Genomic DNA, 22,651 nt, shown 5'->3' on the forward strand with positions numbered 1-22,651 from the left:
AGTATGATTTGGGAGTTGGTTCTTCCACAGTCAACTGGGATGGGATTCAGGGTTTGCTTACCTGTTTAGACATCTCACTAGCTTTTTTGGTTTTAATTTTTGAGACATCCAATTAAGACCATTTCATGACTCAGGTAACAAACTGTTGTTGAGGGCTACAAGACAGCGTGGGGATCTCTGTATGGCCTATGGCTGCGGAAAATAGCCTTAAGTGGCTCAGCAGCTATGTACCAACTCCAAAGTGGTCAGGCACTCTAATTTTAAGGTCAGTAACTGACTCCACTGACAATATCAGGAAGCTAGATGTGATGGGGCATGCTGAGGCAGTTATCCCTGAAATTCCAGGATAGCCTGAGGTAGACACAGACCCTCTTTCAAAACCCCCCAAAATCAGAGGGTATTTTACTGGCCTCTTTCACACTGAGGAACCAAGTCAACTGTAGTGATAGATGCATTTTCCTAGCACTGAAGAGGCAAGACTATTATGAGTTCCTGGCCAACTAAGGCTTACATAGTGAAATGCTGTCTAAAAAGAAAGAGCCGGGCATGCCTTTAATCCCAGCACTAGGAGGCTGAAGCAGGCAGATAGCTGTGAGTTCAAGGCCAGTTTGGTCAAGGCCACACAGAGAAACCCTGTTTCAAAAAATGAAACAAAAGCCAACTATTGCCAGTAAGATGGCTCAGTAGAAAAATCTATTTTAAATGGTATAAGAATCCATTCCCAAATCTGACCAAATACACACAAATACATAAGCAAATGTAGCCAGCACGCCTATAATCCAGCACACTGGGAGGCAAAGGCAGATCTCCTGAGTTCTAGGACAGCCAAGGGCTACACAGACAACAACTGTTTTGGAGACAAAAATTGTGATTTTTTTTTTTCTCAAGCCGGGTGTGGCAGCACATGCCTTTAATCCCAGCATTCAGGAGGCAGATCACTGAGTTCAAGGCCAGCCTGGTCTACAAAGCCAGTCCAGGACAGCCAAGGCTATAGAGAAACCCTGTCTCAAAAAGCCAAAAAAAAATTTTTTTTTATTGTGATTTTTTAAAGCTTGTGTACCAGCTATTTTCAGTGTTCACTAAGAGGTCTAAGCAACCACACGGGAAAAGGAAAGGCTGGAGGTGTGGCTCCTGGATACAATCCCTGCCTAGCACAGGGAGGGGACAAGAAGTGAGGGATAAAGGTCTGGACTCAAAACTCTGCTGTGATACATTTGTTCTAAACTGCATTAAGCTGGTCTGTACTGGCTCTTAAGAATCCCCAGGCAGCAGAGAATTGCTGCCATGTACACATACCCATTTTCACCAGACTAGCAAGGAAGCAAACATACAGCCTCCTGTACACAGCACCATTTCTCCCTGCCTTTAGGAGGGAGTTTAATGTGTGAGAGATAACAGCTTTCAAATTCACCACAGTAGTATCTGTACTCTTGGGGGGGGGGGGGGGAGACGACTAAGGACATGAGCTATCAGGATGAGACCAGAGCATCTGGAACAAGGATGAAAGTGAAGATGTATTTTGATACAGTTGATAAACCTGAAAACAACATTAAGGATATTTATAGCTCCAAGCCAAGAGATGTTAGATATAGGCTCACTCTTTGATAAAAACAGGGCCCTCATCCCGGAAATGGGGCTTTGGAGTTCTCTGAGGCTAGTTTATAGTCACTTACAGAATGCCATCAGTTCCAGCTCCATGCAAGCCTATGGAGAGACAACAGCACATAGTGCCAGCACACAAGCCCCCAAAGACTGTTTTTTCTGTGCCTGGTGCCTAAAATGCCTCACTTCCTACCAAGATCTGTGCACAAAAAAACCCCACCACATCTAGTTTTATAGGCATTTAATAGTTTACCAATTGGTACAATAAGATTTTTAATATGCAGAAAACATGAATAAATTTTGTTTTACACAGTTTGAGAGCAACAAATCTTACTGTAAAACACAAGAGCAATATTATATACATTCCTTTACTGATTTTTAAAATTGTGTCGATATCTTCAGTGAACTCTTACAATCTGGGGAACTGTTTTCTCCAATTACCACCTCTGCAACGTACATATGGAATCAATGCTTGCCTTCATGTCAGTGTCAGGATCGACTTGTGTTTATTTCTAATGTCTTCAGAGTGAGCTTTGGGGGTGCCTGAAGGATAAGCAGGCAAGAAAGCAGCTACTTACATGATACAGTAGAAGGATAAATAGGCCAGTTCTAGTCATGACTTCGGAGTCCAGCTTACCCCACCCCACCCAGCCCACTGGAACAAACCCAAAACCTGTCTCCCAACTTTGCCCACACTGCTTGCCTGCCAGGACACTCTTCTCTGTACCACCTAGAGTAGCCAAGATACTGGGTTTATTTACAGCTGGACAGGAAGAGTAACCATTTTAAGTGCCTTTTCCTTCTATTTCAACTTCAGTTGCTTAAAGATTATCAAGCCACCACTGTCAACAACAAAATGTCATTATTTTTAAATAGTTTTTCTTTAAATTAAAAAAACAAGAACAAAACTTTAGTGAGTGGTATTATCTGGAAGTTCACATAGAAACAGAAAGAGGCAAACAGGAGACTGGGTTGGTGAGCCTAGAGCCAAAGCTTCCAAAGGACTAATAGTGCGCCACGGCCCAGGACGGCTTGCTAACACTAGCAATTGTGGGTAGTGCTCTAGGCACGCCATTGGTCACACCACATGCAGACAGAACAGGACGGTCTTAGTCTCCTAAAGTGCAAGATGCCATGTCAAAAGCACTATTCTCCAGGCCATGTCTAGACAAACTTCTGCAGCTTGCACTCTCCATGCGGTTAGGACTTCTTGGGCACGCTGTGCTATAGGTGGCACTGGAATGTTTACACACACAGTCAACAATCATCCGAGGACACAATTCTACCACATTTTTATTTCTTAGTAAATTGGCCAATCTGATTTGAGAAATAACAGAGCAGCAGTGAACCGCTAACCAATTCATAAAGTCCTCTACAACCAAAACCAGTAACTTTATCATTGTCCTTATCCCAGGCAAGGCACAGGGTTAGACAGCAGACAGAACAGTAACAAAAGAGTAAGGGCATCAACAGGGCAGTGTCAAACAACAGTGCAAGAAACCTTTGCAAATCTGTCACCAAATGGGATGCTCCCCCATCCCCCTTCATTATTCAAACAGGGCTCCTTCCGTTTGGATCCAGCTGTGGACCATCCCTGAGATTCAGTGTTTGCTGCTGCTTAAGTGGAGGATGTCAAGTAACTCAGCTAAGCAGCAGGCTGCGGCACTCTCCCAAGTGAGGACAGCTTTGTCCCAGAGCACTCCCTCGTCAGTGAGCCACTGCTGCAGGAGAGGAGACCCAGGGACAGCAGCTTTGCTCCTCTACATTGGTACCGTTCTTTATTGTTTCTATGAATGATGTCTAGATGTTGTGGCTTACCCTTAACAATTTATGTTGCTACATGCTAAAACTGAATTAAAAGACATTTTAACACATACAAACAAATGTTAAGATGCACCATTTCTATGTATTTATATTCTTGAAATAGGACAGGAAATAGCAGCAAATGAGATCAAAGATATTTTATAGAGAAAAATCCAGTCAGAACAGCTAGGGGGAAAAGACTTCAGTGTAAGCAGGGCTATGAGGCAATGCTGTCCTGAAAGCTAACCTACAGTGTTTATGCAATCATGATGGAGTTTTCGTCCCCAAAACACTTTTCCTTTCTAGAGACATTTTGAGGAATATTAAAAACAAACAGGTGAACAGACCACAGGACACAAGCTAGACATTAAGCTGCTTCTAGTGGCCTCATCTCTTTCATCTACCTACAGGACATTAATTCTCATCCTTTGTCCTTTAGGAAATCAAATTTCCACTCAATACTCAAGGGGACATTTTTAAAAATCATATATTACACAAATGAATAAAATGCAGTTCAGATAAAATTGTAATTGTTAAACTGTCATTGTTATTTCATTCTGTTAACTTTGCAAATTGATTTTCTTTTAAAAAGAAAAAAAAGTTGGTTAGCTAAGCAATAGAATTCTTTTTTGTTTGTTTTAGAGACAAGGTTTCTCTGTGTAGCCTTGGCTGTCCTGGACTCACTTTGTAGACCAGGCTGGCCTCGAACTCACAGCGATCCACTTGCCTCTGCCTCCCGAGTGCTGGGATTAAAGATGTGTGCCACAACACCCGCTAGAATTTATTAGCAATTGACAATGGAAGTGTTAAAAAGTCATGGGAAAAATTCTCTTAAACCTGCTACTATACTAACTTTGGATCAAAATGTACAACTTATCAAGGATGTGTAAAATGTCAAATGGCCACAATAGAGAGGAGAATAAAGGAAGTGACTTTCTTTTAGCTTAGAAAAGCCCCTCAGAGTCAGAAGTATCAGAAGAGGTTGTCCTAAAGCACGGCTGTGGTTGATATTCCACAGCAAGATTTACTCTACTCATGTTTCAGCACTTCTTCAAAACCTCAAAACTCAACAACATGGAGGTTGTATGTGTGTGATACACATATAGACATATCCACTTATAGATAGGCCCATATACTTATAAACATTTACACACATAAAAAAAGATGAAAAAAAAAACTCGGTATATTTCTATGCACGGTTCGTTAAACCCTGCACTTTTTATAACTTGTAAGTCAAACAGTTCAAATTGTTATCAGGTTCATGTTGGACACTGCTGTTTCTCCCACTCCTTTAAAATGAGCACGCAACTTTGTCAGCATTTGTCATTCTGAAATGCACATTGCACATCCCTAAAAACATCATAAACACATAGTGATTTGTACCAGGACACTCAATGCGAAGATCAAATTCTACTGGGGAGTCACATCACTACACAGTCCAACAGTATGGAGGATACAACTTGTATGTCTAGTGTGGAAGAGAAGCTTAGAGTAGGACAGTTGTTTCCTGACCTGTTTACAAAGCAGTAAGACCCAAATGAAAAACGGATTCACTATTAGCTGCTGAGATTTTTCTTGAGATTTACGATCATTTTCTTACATAAATATACCACTAGCCTTTGCTTGATAGGCTGCCAAAACAAACATATCCTATTGATTTGGCAATGGGGTCATGACAAAAACTTCAATGTGTATGTAATCCCCATTAATTACATAGATGGAGCAAAAGATTCTGAATTGTAGTCTTAATATCTAACACCCTTAAAGATTTATTAAGCACACTTAAGTGATGTTACATAGATACACATTTCAGAAAAAGCCCTAATAACCACCACTTTCCCCAAAATGAGGCCATCAAGTCAGGCACCAACAGATAGCAGGAAGAAAAACAATAATTAATAGTCCAACATAAAATGACACTGTCAACTATTCAGTTTAGTGCCCTAGTTCAATTTATTCAACTTCTGCCCTTGTAGGCCTGGTGTGACCAATGCCAGCCCAGGTTTTTAAACCCTATGGTACTTCTAGACAACATATGTAAATTTACAGTATACAATTTGGATTCACCATGCATGAATACTTTGTGTGTAACATTTAATAAGCTCAATCTACATCCAGAATAATTTACATGAAAGGACAATATTTATTTAAACAGAGCTCAAATGGGGTAACCATGGTATCATCAGAGTGCATCCAGAGGAAAAAAGGGAGGAAGAACCAAATGCGACTCAATCAACGGCACTCCCACACCTTTACTGTTTGATCTACACTGCCAGTAACCACATAGGGTGCCGTCTTGTGGAAATCTGAAAAGAGAAAAGAAAAGGGTTGTTTTCAAACCATACTAAGCCAGATAGAATTTTTTGCTCATTTTTGAGACAGTCTTTGATATAGCCCCAGCAGGCCTTGAATTTGATTTTCCTGCAGTTCAACTTCCTAAACTCTGGAATTCTATGAGCATGTGCCTCCACACCTGGATACAGTACCTATGATTTTCTCTATATACATACCCACACTTCTAGAAAGTACTAAGCTTACTGGGTTAGGGAAGTTGAAACTCAACTATTAAATCCCACTTGATGTCACAAGTACCATCTCAATTGGTGCTCCAATCCACTAACAGGGCACACGTGGCATATCCACCTCCGGAATGGGGTGCTTCAGGCTCAGTACTGACCAATCAATGCCTTACAGGGGCACCTAGTCCTCACAACACTCCTGCCTAATTTACCAATGGCGTTATTGTCACCATTACAACTTACTGAATTCACTTCGTGCACTCCAGATGACACTAAAGACAGGACACTTTTATACAAAATTCCCTAAGTTTCTAGCACATGGTGGCATATGGATCAAAGTCAAGTTTGTTTTGTTGTTGTTGTCTTTTTAAACACAGTCCTGCATATACCCCTTCCTATGTACATCAGGCTGGTGTCAAATTTGGGACATGATCATCCTGTCTCTGCTACCCAAATGCTAGAGTGTATCACCATGTCTAGACATGATTTGTCTGTGTGCCTATGTGCACACACACACATGTAGGCTCAAGTGTAGAGATCAGAGGGTAACCCTGAGAGGAGGCACTTCTCTCTTGTCATCATTTGGTGTATGGAAATTAAACAAAGATTTAAGGCCTGCCCAACAGCACCTCTCCTGTTCTGTTGGTTTGTTGGTTTGTTTGTTTGTCTTTCCCTTGAAAGAAGCTCTTGCATCTAGCACAGGCTATTAAGATTTCTGTTTGTTGTGTTCTGCATTATTGGGAACTGAAACTAACATCTCAGTCAAGTGATGCTGTTACACCACTGAGCCACATCTACAACCTTAACACTTCCTAATGCTGCAGATCCTTTTAATACAGCTCCTTCTGTTGTAGGGACCCTCCAAACATAAAATTACTTCATTGCTACTTCTTTTTTTTTTTTTTTTTTTTTTGGTTTTTCAAGACAAGGTTTCTCTGTGTAACCTTGGCTGTCCTGGACTCGCTTTGTAGACCAGGCTGGCCTCGAACTCACAGCGATCCGCCTGCCTCTGCCCTCCCGAGTGCTGGGATTAAAGGTGTGCGCCACCACGCCAGGCTGTCATTGTTACTTCTTAACTATAATTTTGCTACTGATATCAATTATGTAAAAATATGATATGCAACCCCAAAGCAGAGTAAATCCACAGGTTGAGAACTTAAGATTTCTTTTTGATAAATTTACAAGTTATAGAAAGAAAAAAATTACTAGTCAGTTCGCCAGAGTGATCATTAAGTATGCTTTCGTAAGTCTAGTTTCCAAAAATCAATGCAGAACAGAGGAAACAATAATTTTGTTATAAGCTTAACTCTATAAAGAGAAGTTTAGAGCCACTGGTAGGAACCCACAAATTGAAATGGGCCTTTTTTCTACTTTTCCCTAAAAGAACTTGGTTATCTCTTACCTGGAGAAGTCCACATGGTACATAAAACTGCTACATCTGGCACTCCAAAATTCAAAATGTCAGAAACCTCATAATGTGTACATACCCAAGGAGGTAACAAAGTGTTCATGCGCATTGAGGGTCTTCATGCATCGTTTGTTCTTGTAATCCCATACACGGAGAGTCTTGTCATCAGCACAACTCAAAATAAACTTCCCCCCAGAATGGAACAGAACTCCACGTACCCAATTATCATGACCCACCTTAAAAACAAAAAGGTATTTTTCTTATTTAAGTAACATTTGGGAAACAATATAGTTTAACACTGAAACAATATATATCAGTGCTCTTTTTTTTTTTTCCTTGACAAGGTCTTATGTAGCCTAGGATAACCTTAGTTTCGGATCCTTCTGCCACAGCCTGCCAAGTGCTGGGATGGCATGTATGTGCTACCACACCCAGTTACACGGTATTGGGAACTAAGGCCAGGGCACCAGATCTCAGCCCTCAGATGGTTGTGAGCCACCATGTGGGTGCTAGGAATTGAACTCGGGACCTCTGGAAGAGCAGACAGTGCTCTTAACCGCTGAGCCACCTCTCTGGCCCAAGTCCAGGGTTTCTGTGCATGTACATATCTGTTCTACCAAGTGAGGCACATTCCTAGACACCCCCACCTTGAAACTGGGTTCCATGGAGCTCAGAGTTGCCTAAACGCACTCCTGTTGAAATGATTCTCCTTGATCCCACCTCAAGTGCCGCAATCACAGACATGTACAGTGCTGGGGCTTTAACCCAGAGCCCTGTGCATGCTATGTATGCTAGGCAGGCACCCTACCAACTGAGCTATACTCTCAAAACACACTAGCATTCTTTTAGGCTTTTCATTATTGTTTTATTAAAATTACTACGTGTGGGTATTTTGCCTGCATGTTATACCTATGCAACACACTGAATGCAGTGCCCTCAGAGGCCAGAAGAGCACACTGGAGCTCTCAGAGCTGGAGTTACAGGTTGTAAGCTGTCACAGGGGTGCTAGAAATCAAGATTTTTCCAGACAGGGTTTCTCTGTGTAGCCCTGGCTGTCCCGGATTCACTTTGTAGACCAGGCTGGTAGCCAACTCACAGAGATCTGCCTGCCTGTCTCCCAGAGTGCTAGATTACATATGTACACTACCATACCTGGTTTCTGGAAGAGCTCTTAACTAGTACTAGTGCTCTTAACCACTGAGCCAACTCTCCAGACCCTAGACACTGTCTTTAAAAAACAAACAAACAAAACACTCCAACTAATTAAAAGTTGAGCCATCATATCACCAAAATATGATAAAATGATCTATTTCTGAAATAAATTGACCATTCTGAAGATTTTATTTAATAACATGAATTGCAGTAAAACATTAATGGTGGCGTGCACCATTAATCCCAATACTCTGGAGGCAGAGGCAGGTGGATTGCTTTGAGTTTGAGGACAGCCTGGTCTACAAAGTGAGTCTAGGACAGCTAAGGCTACACAGAGAAACCCTGTCTCAAAAAACAAAACAAATAAACAAAAAGCTGACTAGATGACGGAGCAGTTAAGAGCATGGAAGAGCCAGGAGGTGGTTAACACATTAATCCCAGCACTGAGGAGGGAGGGCAGGTGGCCTCATCTACAGTGTGAGTCCCAGCCAGGTGTACACAACAGGGAAACAAAAGAGGGGAAGAGAAGACTGAGCAGGTAAGCGCATATATTGCTTGTTTGGTTCCCAGAACTCATGACAATACTCACAACTGCCTGTAACTCCTGCTTCAGGAGGATCCAATGGTTCTGGCCTACTCAGGACCTAGCACACACATCTGCATACACATGAAGAAATACACAAGTACATAATAAACACACACACAATGAATGGAGCATGGTAGTGCACACTCAGTATTTGGAAGGGAGAGGCAGGTTGAGGTTGTGGTCAAGTGGGTCTACAGAGAAAGTTACTTACAATACAGGCCAGCCAGGATCACGTTGTAAAATCATGTCTCAAAAGCAAAAAACCAACCAACTAACCAATCAAACAAAGAACAACAAACCCTACTTATCTTTTTTGTTTGTTTTTGTCTGTCTAGACACGGTTTCTGTGTGTAGCCCTGGCTGTCCTGGAACTCACACTGATGTGAGCTAAACTCAAGAAATCTGCCTGCCTCTGCTGAAATTAAAGGTGTACACCATCACCACATTCTCTAACTGGCCCTACTTTTCAGTAATGGGCTTTCTCTCAGCATTGACATATACACTTACTTAGTTTTGGTTGAAATTGTCCTGCTCCTTCCTCATCTTTCTCCTCCCCTTCTCCTACTGTACCCTTCTGCTTCCAGCATTCCCTTCTCAGTAATCCTTTAGAATACTTTAACATGTTGGTAATAGTCTATAAATACTAGATTAGCAATATCCATTTGGAACTCCTTAGGCAAACCAGAATATCCAATGCCTGCCCCCATATTAATCTCCAATACTGCTACAATTACTTGAATGCCTTTTAACTCATTAAGCTAGAATAATTAATTTCACAATAGGAAAATAAACCAAATAAGGTAGACATTAGCAAAGAGATTGCAGCTAAAAGAAGTCAAACAAATAAACTGGAGATGCAAACATCTTTAAAAAGTAAACAAATGTGGCCACAAAGATGGATCAGTGGTGAAGAGCACTGGCTGTTCTTCTAGAAGACCTGGCTCAGTTCCCAGCACCCACATGTCTATAACTGTCTATAACTGTCACAACTGTCTATAACTCCATCGGTTCTAGAGGATCCAACACCCTCACACAGATATACAAGCAAAATACCAATGCACATAAAAAATAATTAATTAAAAAAGTAAACAAGTCTGAAAAAGCATTCTTTCTCCTCCAGAGTAGACAGTCACAGTAAGCTAAGACTTTCCCCCCAGGACTGACTGGTTTTATAGATTTGTTTTATATCACACTGCTTTCCAGCTGGGCCTGGTGGCACACACCTTTACTCCCAGCACTTGGGAGGCAGAGGTAGGCAGATCTCTGTGAGTTCGAGGCCAGCCTGGACTACAAAGCGAGTCTAAGACAGCCAAGGCTACACAGAGAAACCCTGTCTCGAAAAAAGGAAACAAAACACTGCTTTCCCTAGACTATCTTGTGTAATTATAAAACCTTAATGAAGTTTATGAATATATACAGTTATTTTCAAGTCCCAGAATTGAAATTTAGTAAGAAAGCACAAAAGTTAAAACCATAATAAAGATGCTAAAGAAGTAATAAGATTATGCAAACTTACAAGAGTCATAAGGCACATGCCAGTACTGACGTCCCACATCTTAATCGTTTTGTCTCTGGAACCAGATAGCAAGAAGGGTCCAGGTTTGCCACTTTTTTTAGTCTATAGAAAACATAAAAAATATTTTTCCCATGCAAAAACATAAGGACTTAAATCATTTCTCTAAAATGACATTTATTCCAAATCTTGCCCCCCCCAAGGCTGTTTTCATCTATTTAGACACACAACTGTACCTAGCCTACAAAGAAAAAATAGGCCCTACCTTGATAACACTAACACTGGTTCTGCAATCAAGGTTTAGGTATAGATAGCTAAGTGGCCAAGTTCTCTCCTAGCATGAAAGAGGCTCCGAGTTTCGGCCTTGGTATCAAATCTTATGATCAAAAAGAATTTTAAACCAATCGGTATTTTTTTATAAAGTAAATGTCAAATTTATTATATACCGTATATAACAACCACCATACTGTAAATACGGTATGTATTTAGAATTCATAATTTGTAATGAAGAGATCACAAACAGAAGATTAATTTAGAGCCAGATGTTGTGTCACACTCCTTTGATCCCAATATTCTGGAGGCAGAGGCAACCATATCATCTTTGAGTTCAAGGCCAGCCTGGTCTACAAAGTGAGTTCTAAGACAGCCAGGGCTACATAGTAAGACCCTGTCTTTAAAAAAAATAATAATAGCCGGGCGTGGTGGCGCACGCCTTTAATCCTAGCACTCGGGAGGCAGAGGCAGGCGGATCGCTGTGAGTTCGAGGCCAGCCTGGACTACAAAAGCGAGTCTAGGGCAGCTAGGGCTACACAGAGAAACCCTGTCTTGATAAACCAAAAAATAAAATAAAATAAAAAAAAAAATAATAATAATAAAAAAATTTTTTAAAATTTAGTGCTTTATTAAAATATAAGGTTTTTTGGTCTGGTTTTCTTTTCTTTTTTTTTTCTTTCTTTCTTTTTTTTTTTTTTAAGATTTATTTATTGTATATGAGTGCTTTATCTGCAGAAGAGGGCATCAGATCACATTATTGATGGGTTTTTGAAGCACCATGTGGTTGCTGGGAATTGAACTCAGGACCTCTGGAAGAGCAGGCGGCACTCTTAACCACTGAGCCATCTCTCCAGCCCCATATTTTTTTCTTTTGCTCTGTTTTTGTTTGTTTCTGAGACAGGATCCTGCTCTTAGTCTTTAGCCTCACTGAGATGAGACTATAAGGCAAGGGCCATCACACAGGGATTTAAATGATCAATTCTTTCTTTAGTAGATGATTCCAACATACATCAAATCAAGGGTGAGCTAATTGCTTATTTATTTGTATATGTACACAACTCATGACATGGCATGCAGGTAGAGGTCAGAGGACAATTGGAGAGAGGTGCGGGTTTCAGGGATCACTAAGCTTGGTGGCAAGTGCCTTTACCTATTATACTGGCCCAATAATAAATGATTTAAAAATATATACACTACTGATCACTGGAGAGAGCCAAAAGCCTCAAAATCCAGACTCGTAGGCTTAGGTGCATCAATAGACTCAGACGAGCTATCTAAGGCTTTGTCCTATGAGCATACAGTACCTCAGATCCTGTTGCTTCAGAGATGGAAGAATATGAACTTTCTGGAGCCCAGGAAATGCATTCTACCACATGTTCATGTTCTCGGAGCTCAGCCTTGCATTCTTTTGTTGCTACAACCCATACACGCACAGTCTGGTCATTGGAACAACTGGCTATCAGAGTGCCATCCTGATTTGGCCGCACCATCCGTACCCACTCTCTGTGTCCTGTGAATGTCTTCACACAGTAGCTGTCAATTTAAGTAATAGTGTACATTGTGAATAAATGGTGATCATTAGAAAACTTTCCAGAAGTGATTCAAAATTAGTTACGAATCAAGGTGAAGAGAATAGCATTAGTTAGAGAAATTATATGGCATGTCAACAAAATAAATGTTAAGTGGGAACCATGGAAATGGAGAGATGGCTCAGAGGTTGAGAGCACTGGCTGTTCTTCCAAAGGCCCTGAGTTCAATTCCCAGCACCCACATGGGGGTTCACAGCCATCTATAATGTGATGCCTCTTCTGGCTTGCAGGCAGAATACTGAATAAATAATAAAAAATAGGCACCACTCATAGTCAAACACCACTAGCTAAAACAAGCTAACAAAATACCACAAACAAAATATGAAATATAGGTAAAATATATAAAAGGAATAAAAATGTTCAGAACTAAACACAGAATGAAACTTAAAAAATCTCCAGTCTGACAAAGATATACCAGCATAAACGTTATTCAAATCTAATTTAAATCCGGGGGGGGGGGGGGGGGACAACAAACACAAATCATAGAGAAAATAGAAAGCTGACATCACACAGAACTGGCTTTCAAGAAATCTTTCTTACAGTGCACTCATGTTTCTTTTGGGCAGGGGAGAAGGAGAAGGGGTGGGGGAGAAGGGGAGGGAGGGAGGGAGGGAGAGAAAGAGAGTGAATGTATGTATATGTAGGTATAAAGTATTAACTTGGTGCTGGGGGTGGAAGCTAGTCCCTTGTGCATGTAAAGCAAGTACTCTACTACTAGGCTATAGTTCCAATCCTCAAATATATATATGAAACTGTGGTGGTGGTCATTCTAAAAATAAAATTACTAAGCACTTAGAAAACAATTTTGTTTTGTTTTTAAAATCTTTTTGGCTGATACTTTCCAACTAAATGTACTTACCCAGTTTGCACTTCCCACATTTTTATACTCTTATCCCTTGAGGCAGATACTATATGATCTCCATTAGGCATGATGGCTACTGAAGAGACATTGTGGTCATGGCCTAAAACACACAATACAGCAAAGTGGGTTTTTACACAGTATTTAAAAACTACAGAAAGTACTCTTATATTGAGCTTTATGTAAACTTGACAAGATTATTAAAAAGTAGTTAGTGAAAAAGAGTGGGAAGGGCAAAATTTGGCCCTTTATTTTTGAAAAAAAAATTTTTGTTTTTGTTTTTTGAGACAGGGTATCTCTGTGTAGCCTTGGCTGTCCTGGACTTGCTTTGTAGACCAAGCTGGCCTCGAACTCACAGCGACCCACCTGCCTCTGCCTCTCAAGTGCTGGGATTAAAGGCGTGCGCCACCTTGCTCGGCCCTTAAAATTATTTTTGATTGAAATTTATGCTTATTTGACATAGATGTTTATAAACACTGTTCACATTCAAAATTACCTATGCTTTCTGGAAAAAGCACAAGACTTTTTTTATATATATAGACAATGACTACAAAGACCTTTCTGTCTTTTAAGACAGGTCTTATTACAGAGCCCAGGCTAGCCTGTAACACTCAATAGTCCTGCCTCAGCCCTCAAAATTGGGATCATAGGTACGTGTCACCATGTCCAGCAAAATTCTTTTTGAGATAGGACCTCATGTATCCCAGGTTGACCTCAAACTTGCTATGTAGCCAAAGAAATGAACCTTTGACCCTTCAGTTACTTCTAATTATTTTTTTTTTTTTGGCTTTTCAACACAGGGTGTCTCTATGTGGCCTGACTGTCCTGGAACTCACTCTGTAGACCAGGCTGGCTTCAAACTCACAAATATCCACATTCCTGTGCCTCCCAAGCGCTGGGATGCATCACCATGCTGTTGTTTCTAATTCTTGAGCAATGAAATTACAGGGGTATAGTAACAATTGGACTCAAACTAATGGCTTACTACAAGCACAGACTCTTTTAAGTGAAGGCAGTAACACAGCAGCAACATACAGAATTTTAGATAACATTCATCTGCCAAAACTTCTTTAGTTGAATTAACTGCTATAATGCACTTAAATGGGTGGAAAAAACAAAGTTCAAGTACAGCCTGGCTGTCCCAGAACTCACTCTGTAGACCAGGCTAGCCTCAAACCACCTGCCTCTGCCTCGTGAGTCCCAGGATTAAAGATGTGCACCAGCACCACCAGCCTTGTTTTGATTTCTTTTTCTTTTTTGGTTTTCTCTATTACATAGAGCCCTGGCTGTCCTAGACTCTCTTTGTAGACCAGGCTGGCCTTGAACTCAAAGAGATCTGCCTGCCTCTGCCTCCCAAGTGTTTGGATTAAAGGCCTCTGCTACCAGGCCCAGCTTTATTTTGACTTCTCAAGACTGTGGTACTGTGCAGTCCAGTTGGACTGGCCTTGCTTTATAGTGAAGGCCACTTTAAACTAGTGATTCTTCCACTAAGGTCTCCTGCCTGCTGGCATTATATGCCCGCACCAATACACCTGGCTTGTTTTAAAATCACCAACACAGCATTTGTTTTTACACATTATCTATCTTTAAAGACAACCGAACCAGGTGTGATGGTACACACCTTTGATCTCAGCACTTGAGGGAGAAGCAAGCAGTTCAGGCCACCCAAGGTTACATTGTAAGACCCTGTCCCAAAATCCTAAAAACAACAAAAGTCATATCTCCCATATACGCAGATGATTTAAGTATGACTCATTTATCTTTACAATTCTATACATAGATATTATCCCCTTTATTTTCCAGAAGGAAAAACAAAAAAACATATGAACACTCTTAGGGACACCAAGTGACTCTGGGAAACGAACCAACAGCATCAGTAAATTAATTGTCCTTTTCTCTTGGACTAGTCTGATCTGGCAATTTTCTTATCTAAATATCCTTCTGAATACAAATTTACCAACCATCAAGCTTACCCATCAATGTAGACAACTAGGAATTAAATGGAGGGCACCTATACACAATTAGCAAATTATTTCTTCTCTCAGGTGGTCTGCCTGAGATTAAACTACTGTCCTTTACCCCTTACCGTGCATGGTTCTGATGCATTCAAAACCCTGAAAATCCCATAGTTTAATTGTCATATCTGCAGAACAGGAAGCCAAAAGCTTGCCACTGTGGTCAAAGGAAATGTCCTGTACAGAGTCTGTGTGCCCCTTGAGAGTTCGTTCAAAATCTCCAGTCTCATAATCCCACACCTGTCAGTAGAACAGAGAAATAGTTACCAACAATCTATCACCTCCTCATTTCACATCTACACACAGCAGCTCAGTCTGGCACCTTAGTGATTAACTAACAAATAACAAATAATCTATGTTTAAAAACATCAAATCTTACCAGGTGGTAGTAGCGCATGCCTTTAATCCCAGCACTTGGGAGGCAGAGGCAGGAGAATCGCTGTGAGTTCAAGGCCAGCCTGGTCTACAAAGCAAGTCCAGGACAGCCAAGGCTACACAGAGAGACCAAAAGCCAAAAACAAAAACAAAACCCAAAAACCATCAAATCTTCATGTACAAGCTGGCCTTTCTCTACAAAAAAAAAAAACAAAAAAAAACAAAAACAAAACAAAACTGATGCTCCAATTATCCCAGTAGATCTCCAATATCTCCTTTGTTAAGTCTCTACCATTTAACTATGCTAATGAGAAGGTATAGAAAGTCAAAGCACAATAGTCTGCTAGTAAGCACTATCAAGACTATTCATTTGCAAAGAAGATATTATTATGGACAAAGGCGGCATTTCTATGTAGAGCAGTGAACTGATTTTAATCCTTAATTCTACTAGAGCAGCAGAGCTCGGATATTTAGGGGACTAAGAAGAAATCATAAATTACAAACTATTCCTGAATCAAGTATTCATAATTAACAAAAACATCCTCCCTACAGGATTTCTTTGTATAGCTTTTGCTATCCTGGAACTCGCTTGGAAGGTTGGCCTCTAACTCAGAAAATCACCTGTCTCCACTTACCAAGTGCTGGGATTAAAGGTGTATGCCACCATGCCCAACTTTTTAAAGTGTCAGCTTTATTTATTTATTTATTTATTTATTTGGTTTTTCGAGACAGGGCCTCTCTGTGTAGCCTTGGCTGTCCTGGACTCACTTTGTAGACCAGGCTGGCCTCAAACTCACTGAGATCTGCCTGCCTCTGCCGTCCATGTGCTGGGATTAAAGGCATGCACCACCATGCCCAGCTAAAGTGTCGTTTTTTAAAAGGCATTTTTTTTCTAAAACAGAATTATGAGTTACCAAGAATCTGTATTACAGATATCACTTAAAAAAAAAAAAAAAAAAGAATCCAGCATTTACTTCACAAGCAGTATATCAGGGTTTCAGGTAGACTAGGCTAACCTGTGTAGCCCAGGCTATACAGCAAGTCCAATTAAGTGTGAACTGCACAGAGAGACCCTAGACAGACAGACAGAGAGAGAGAGACAGACAGACAGACAGACAGACAGACAGACAGACAGACAGACACACACACACACACACACACACACACACACACACACACACACACACACACACAAATAGCCATATGTAAAATTAAGAACAAAAACAAAAACAAAAACAAAACACCAAAAACCTTGTCTCTTCATACCTGTGAATAAAACTATAATGTACTTCTATCAGGAGACTAAGAACATACATACACCTATCAATGAATGTGGCTTTTCCCTCCGCCCCTGTTTTCTTTCTTTTTTTTCTTTTTCTTTTTCAAGAAAAGGTTTCTTGGGGGCTGGAGAGATGGCTCAGAGGTTAAGAGCACTGACTGTTCTTCCAAAGGTCATGAGTTCAGTTCCCAGCAACCACATGGTGGCTCACAACCATCTCTTCTGGCCTGCAGGCAGAATGCTGTATACATAATAAATAAATAAATAAATCTTTAAAAAAAAAAGAAAGAGAGAAAGAAAGAAAGAAAGAAAGAAAGAAAGAAAGAAAGAAAGAAAAAAAAGGGTTTCTCTGTGTAGCCTTGGCTGTCCTGGATTCACTTTGTAGACCAGGCTGGCCTTGAACTCACAGCGATCCTCCTGCCTCTGCCTCCCGAGTGCTGGGATTAAAGGTGTGCCCCACCACCGTCCCACCTCTTTCTTCTCTTTTTTTTTTTTTAAGATTTATATATTTTATGTATATGACTACTCTATCTACATGTACACCTGCATGCCAAAAGAGGGCATCAGATCTCATTCTAGATGGTTGTGAGCCACCATGTAGTTGCTGACAATTCAACTCAAGACCTCTGGAAGAGCAGACAGGGTTCTAAAGCTCTGACCCATCTCTCGAGCTCACACCTTTGTTTTCTAAAGTACTGAGACTATGCCTATTAGAGCAGTCTCCCCTAACTCATGGGTAACACATTTCCAATACCATATGTAAACCTAAAAACTACAAGTAGCATCAAAACAAACAGACAAAGTAGCAATAGCTAGTATTAAAATAAACAATCACAACAATGCATTGTAATAAACATGTCAATGTGCTCTTTCTCAGACAACAGCCTATTATACTGCTATTCTTGACTATAGTTACCTCGGGTAATTAAAACTATGAAAAGCAAATAAAAAATAACTTTAAATTTTTAAAAAATATTTATTTATTTATTATTTATTTATTTATTTATTTATTTATTTTTTGGTTTTTCGAGACAGGGTTTCTCTGTGTAGCCTTAGCTGTCCTGGACTCACTTTGTAGACCAGGCTGGCCTTGAACTCACAGCGATCCGCCTGCCTCTGCCTCCCGAGTGCTGGGATTAAAGGCGTGCGCCACCACCGCCCGGCTTTATTTATTATTTATATAGTGTTCTGCTAACGTGTGTCAGAAGAGGGCATCAGATCTCACCTTAGAAGAAGAAACCCATCTTTCTATGTATGGTTATACAACTGTCAGTTTATTAAGGGTTGATTAAAGAAATATGTACATTTTGTAAAGAATGGCTTTAAAAACTAGTATCTTCTTTCTTTTGTTTTGTTTTGTTTGTTTTTTGAGACAGGGTCTCTCTGTGTAGTCTTGGCTGTCCTGGACTCACTTTGTAGACCAGGCTGGCCTCGAACTCACAGTGATCCACCTGCCTCTGCCTCCCAAGTGCTGGAATTAAAGGCGTGCACTGCTGCACTTGGCAAAACTAGTATTTTCTTATTGGTTGCTTAAAAATAAAGAACAAATTTCTCATTCTCCAAGAATAGAAACTATTAAAGAGCTGGACATGGTGGTGCACACCTGTAATCCCAGCACTCAGGGAGGTAGAGACAAAGGGATCTCTGTGAGTCCGTGGCCAGCCTGGCCTACAATTGGAGCCAAGGATACACAGAAAAACCCTGTCTTAAAAACAAAAACAAACAAACAAAATGGAAAACAAAACAGAAACAAAAACAAAAAAACCAAGCTGGGCATGGTGGTCCCCCCCGCCTTTAATCCCAGCACTTGGGAGGCAGAGGTAGGTGGATCACTGTGAGTTCGAGGCCAGCCTGGTCTACAAACCGAGTCCAGGACAGCCAAGGCTGCACAGAGAAACCCTGTCTCAAAAAAACCAAAACCAAAACCAAACAAACAAACAAAAACCACCACCAACAACAAAACAAGAACAATGCCTCTCTAAGTTGTAATGAAGTTAAGTCTGCTGTTAAGACTTAGTACCAAATCACTCAACACAGTTTCAAGCACCTGACACTCTGAGTTTGGTTCCTGGGATCCATATGGTAGAAGGTAGAAAATTTCTCATAAATTTCCTTTGGCAATCACACATGCCATGGCAAGTATGCGTGCATACACAACAGGTACACACACAAACACACACCCCAAATGAACAGAGGTAAACTCAGAACTCCCCTGTGTCCTTTTGTTTAGGTCCTTTCTTTCAAAATCTTTTCTTTCGTTCACTTAACTTATATCAAATCTGCCTTTAAGAAAAACCTGCCTTACTTGGGTGTGGTGCAGGATAATTGTAAGTTTAAGGCCAGCCTGAAAGAGCTGGTCTCTCAAAAACAAACAAAATGAAACAAAAAGCAAAATGAACAACCAAAAAGAACTCGCCTTAATCGTGGCATCCTCTGAAGCAGAGACCATAACACTGAACACAGGATGGAAAATGACTCGAGTAACTGGACTCCTGTGACCACTCAACGCGTACTTCTCTGGTGGACGAGGAATCCACTCTTTCGGGTCTCGCTTCTGACCAAGAGGACCCCCCGACGTAAATTCTTCTTTTGCTTCATTTAGTTTTGATTCTAATTCCATAACCTTGGAAGGGAACATGAAGTTAAATAAAAACACATTCTATATTGTATTTTTTATTTTTCTGTTTTTGTATCCTTTTAGGTAAGCTCTCACAATGAAGCTTAGGGTAGTCCAGAACTTAAGACCTTCCCAAGGTCTCAGCTCCCAAGGACTGGGGTTACTATGGCCTACCTGAAATATTTCACTCAAAGAAAATTTTCATTTACATTTATTAACATAGATCAACAAACTTGTCTTGCTCACTTTACACTTGCTATTTTTAGTCTTTTTTTTCCCCTACATTACAGCTTATTATTTATGATAAAGCTAGTATTTCCTGAGTACCTAGTAGGTACTAGTTCTTATCCATGAGCTTAGTATAGTTGGGCTCATACTAGAACAGTGTTATCTATTTTAACTTTGTCTGTAAAGAGTATGTATTTTAGAAATCGAATAGTACTTGTTGCTTTCATCTTACAGGTAAAACAAAACAAAACAAACAGGTATGGTGGTATATGGCTGTAATCCCAGCAGTAGGGGAGGCAGAGGCAAAACAAACAAACCCCAAAAGACAAACAAACAAACAAATCCTCAGAGCTGAGAACGACTTATGTAAAGGCCGTATTTAGCCCTCCTTTTCCAGTTCCAACTAGCTGTATCCTTCTAAGGCAGTGGTTCTCAGCCTTCTTAACGCTGCGACCCATTAACACTAAAGAGGTGGCAACCCGCAGGTTTGGGAACCACTCACTGTTCTAAGGGCACAACTGATTCCTTAAGCATCAATTTCTGAGTCAGAACAATGCATAGTCAACAAGGCTGTATAAACTAGCATACACCGTATACACTGGTAATGACCTTAAAATCAAAGTCTGCATAAGGCTAAGACAATGATTTTTGTTTTTTTCAAGATCAGATAAGTATCAGCAGATTAGTAGTTTATGGCAGAATTTTCAGAAAACTTGTAAGAGCACACTGAACACAAATGACTAAAGAAGAGCTAGTTACCTTTTTTTGTAATCTAATAACAGATGTCCATTTTTTTTCCAAAAGACCAGCATACTTCTTATCTAATTCTTCATTCTAGAAGAGGAAAAGATCCTTTTAAAAATGTCTTAATCATGACACCTTTAAGCCTAACCATTATTAATATCTGATTATACAAAAAAGTAGGAAATTAAATTCAATGCTAAGTCAATCCCTGCAACAAATGGCAAGCTTTGTATAGCTGAATTGACTTAACTATTGAAACTTAGGATACGACCCATTAACTATACTAAGAAATTCCAAGACTGTTAATTATAAAGGCAAGCATACCATATCTAATTCAGCTTCCTTTTTAAAAACGGAATATGCTTCTTCATAGCCATTTGAACGAAGGTAATCTGCTATAGCTCGATTTCTGAAAGAAAACAAACTCAAATGAGTCATAAATATACCTCATTTCTATTTGAAGAACAACACTTATTAAAAATCTTTAGAGGGGCGGTAGTTCAAGACAGAGTTTCTCTGTGTATCCCTGGCTGTCCTAAAACTCACTTTGTAGACCAGGCTAACCTTAAACTCAAGAGATCTGCCTTCCTTTGCCTTTTGAGTACTGGGATTAAAGGTGTGTGCCAGCACCACTACGCAGGTATTAAAAATCTGTGAGAAATCTATTTTAAAAGAGCACTAAATTGTATAGTATTTCTGGAAGTAAAATGGACACACTTCCAAAGGCTCTAAAACATTTAGCCACTGTCACAATTTATCTATATTGTGTTTTAGCATCTTTTCCTTTTAGTAGAGATGCCAGGGGCTGGATCCAGAACACTGTATATACTAGCAAGTGACCTACCTCTGAGCTACATTCCCAGTTTTGGACACTTTGTAAGTTCTAACTTACTGCTTAGCTTATAAATTGTGGCCACTCCACAGCTATAGATTAATTTCTATTGAAAAAGTAACGATCAGTTTTGCTAGTGTTGACACGCCCCTTGCCTGAGTATTTGATATACAAACTCAAGCACTGAAGATTAAAAGTTTTGCATAGAAATGTTTCTGATAAAACTATAGTAAGAATATGGAAAGATGGCTCAATGGTTACTAGTGTTTTGCTGTGCAAGCATGAGAGGGTTGTAGTTTATGTGTCAGCACTCATGTAAAAGGCTGACTGTGCTGTGCCAACTCTGTAGACCTAGCTAGCACAAGGTAGGTGGAGAAAGGAGGCTCTCTGGGGCTTGCTGGCTTTATGATTAGCCACAACACTCCAGCTCCAGGTTCAAGAAGTGACCCTGCTATTCAAAAGAAACAAGTAAAAAACAACAGGAAGACAAGCAAAGCCTTCCTGCTGTTCCAGGTAGACACATATGCACATACCATAAAAATACTTTTCAGAGTGTGGTGGTGGGCATCTTTAATCCCAGCATTCAGGAAGGCAGAGGCAGGTAGATGGCTGTGAGTTTGAGGCCAGCCTGGTCTACAAAGTAAGCCAAAGACAGCCTAAAAATAACTCTCAACACCAGGTGGTGGTGATACACACATTTAATCCCAGCACTGAAGGCTAAAATAGGAGGATCTGGAGTTCAAGGCCATTTTGGAACTAAGTACCATACTGAGACCTTGTTCAAAAGAAGAACCAGACCCTGGGCGTCTTTAATTCCAGCACTCAGGAGGCAGAGGCAGGTGGATCACTTTGAGTTTGAGGCCAGCCTGGTCTACAGAGAAACCCTGCCTCAAAAAACCAAAAAAAAGGAGGAGGAGGAAGAGGAAGAGGATGAGAAGGAGGAGGAGAGAGAGGAGGAGGAGGAGGAGGAAGAGGAGGAGGAAGAAGAAGAAGAAGAAGAAGAAGAAGAAGAAGAAGAAGAAGAAGAAGAAGAAGAAGAAGAAGAAGAAACAACAACAACATAGGCCAGGCTTGGTGATGTGTGCCTTTAATCCCAGCACTCAGGTGGATTGCTCTGAGTTCAAGGGCAGCCTGGTCTACAAACTGAGTCCAGGACAGCCAAGGCTACACAGAGAAACCTGTCTGAAAACAAAAACAAAAACAAAAGCCAGGCCATTGAAGTGCACACCTTTAATCCCAGCATGAAGAAGGCAGAGG

General features: G+C 40.5%; 1 protein-coding gene across 2 annotated transcripts in view; it reads right to left on the minus strand.

Annotated features, from left to right (window-relative positions):
* Window positions 1-5,525: 5,525 nt before the first annotated feature.
* PAFAH1B1 (platelet activating factor acetylhydrolase 1b regulatory subunit 1) overlaps window positions 5,526-22,651 on the minus strand; it is a 46,220-nt gene continuing 29,094 nt past the window's right edge. For both annotated transcript variants that reach the window (XM_084802825.1, XM_084802826.1), the window contains 9 exons: window positions 20,887-20,971; window positions 20,578-20,652; window positions 19,390-19,596; window positions 15,391-15,559; window positions 13,305-13,407; window positions 12,161-12,389; window positions 10,587-10,688; window positions 7,412-7,568; window positions 5,526-5,711 (listed from right to left, as the gene is read on the minus strand). In XM_084802825.1, the coding sequence (XP_084658951.1) occupies window positions 5,638-5,711; window positions 7,412-7,568; window positions 10,587-10,688; window positions 12,161-12,389; window positions 13,305-13,407; window positions 15,391-15,559; window positions 19,390-19,596; window positions 20,578-20,652; window positions 20,887-20,971 (1,201 nt within the window). In that variant the 3' untranslated portion in view covers window positions 5,526-5,637. The remainder of the gene's footprint in view (window positions 5,712-7,411; window positions 7,569-10,586; window positions 10,689-12,160; window positions 12,390-13,304; window positions 13,408-15,390; window positions 15,560-19,389; window positions 19,597-20,577; window positions 20,653-20,886; window positions 20,972-22,651) is intronic.

This window comes from Acomys minous, assembly GCF_964271855.1.
Source record: "Acomys minous genome assembly, chromosome: 12".
Lineage (NCBI taxonomy): Eukaryota > Metazoa > Chordata > Mammalia > Rodentia > Muridae > Acomys > Acomys minous.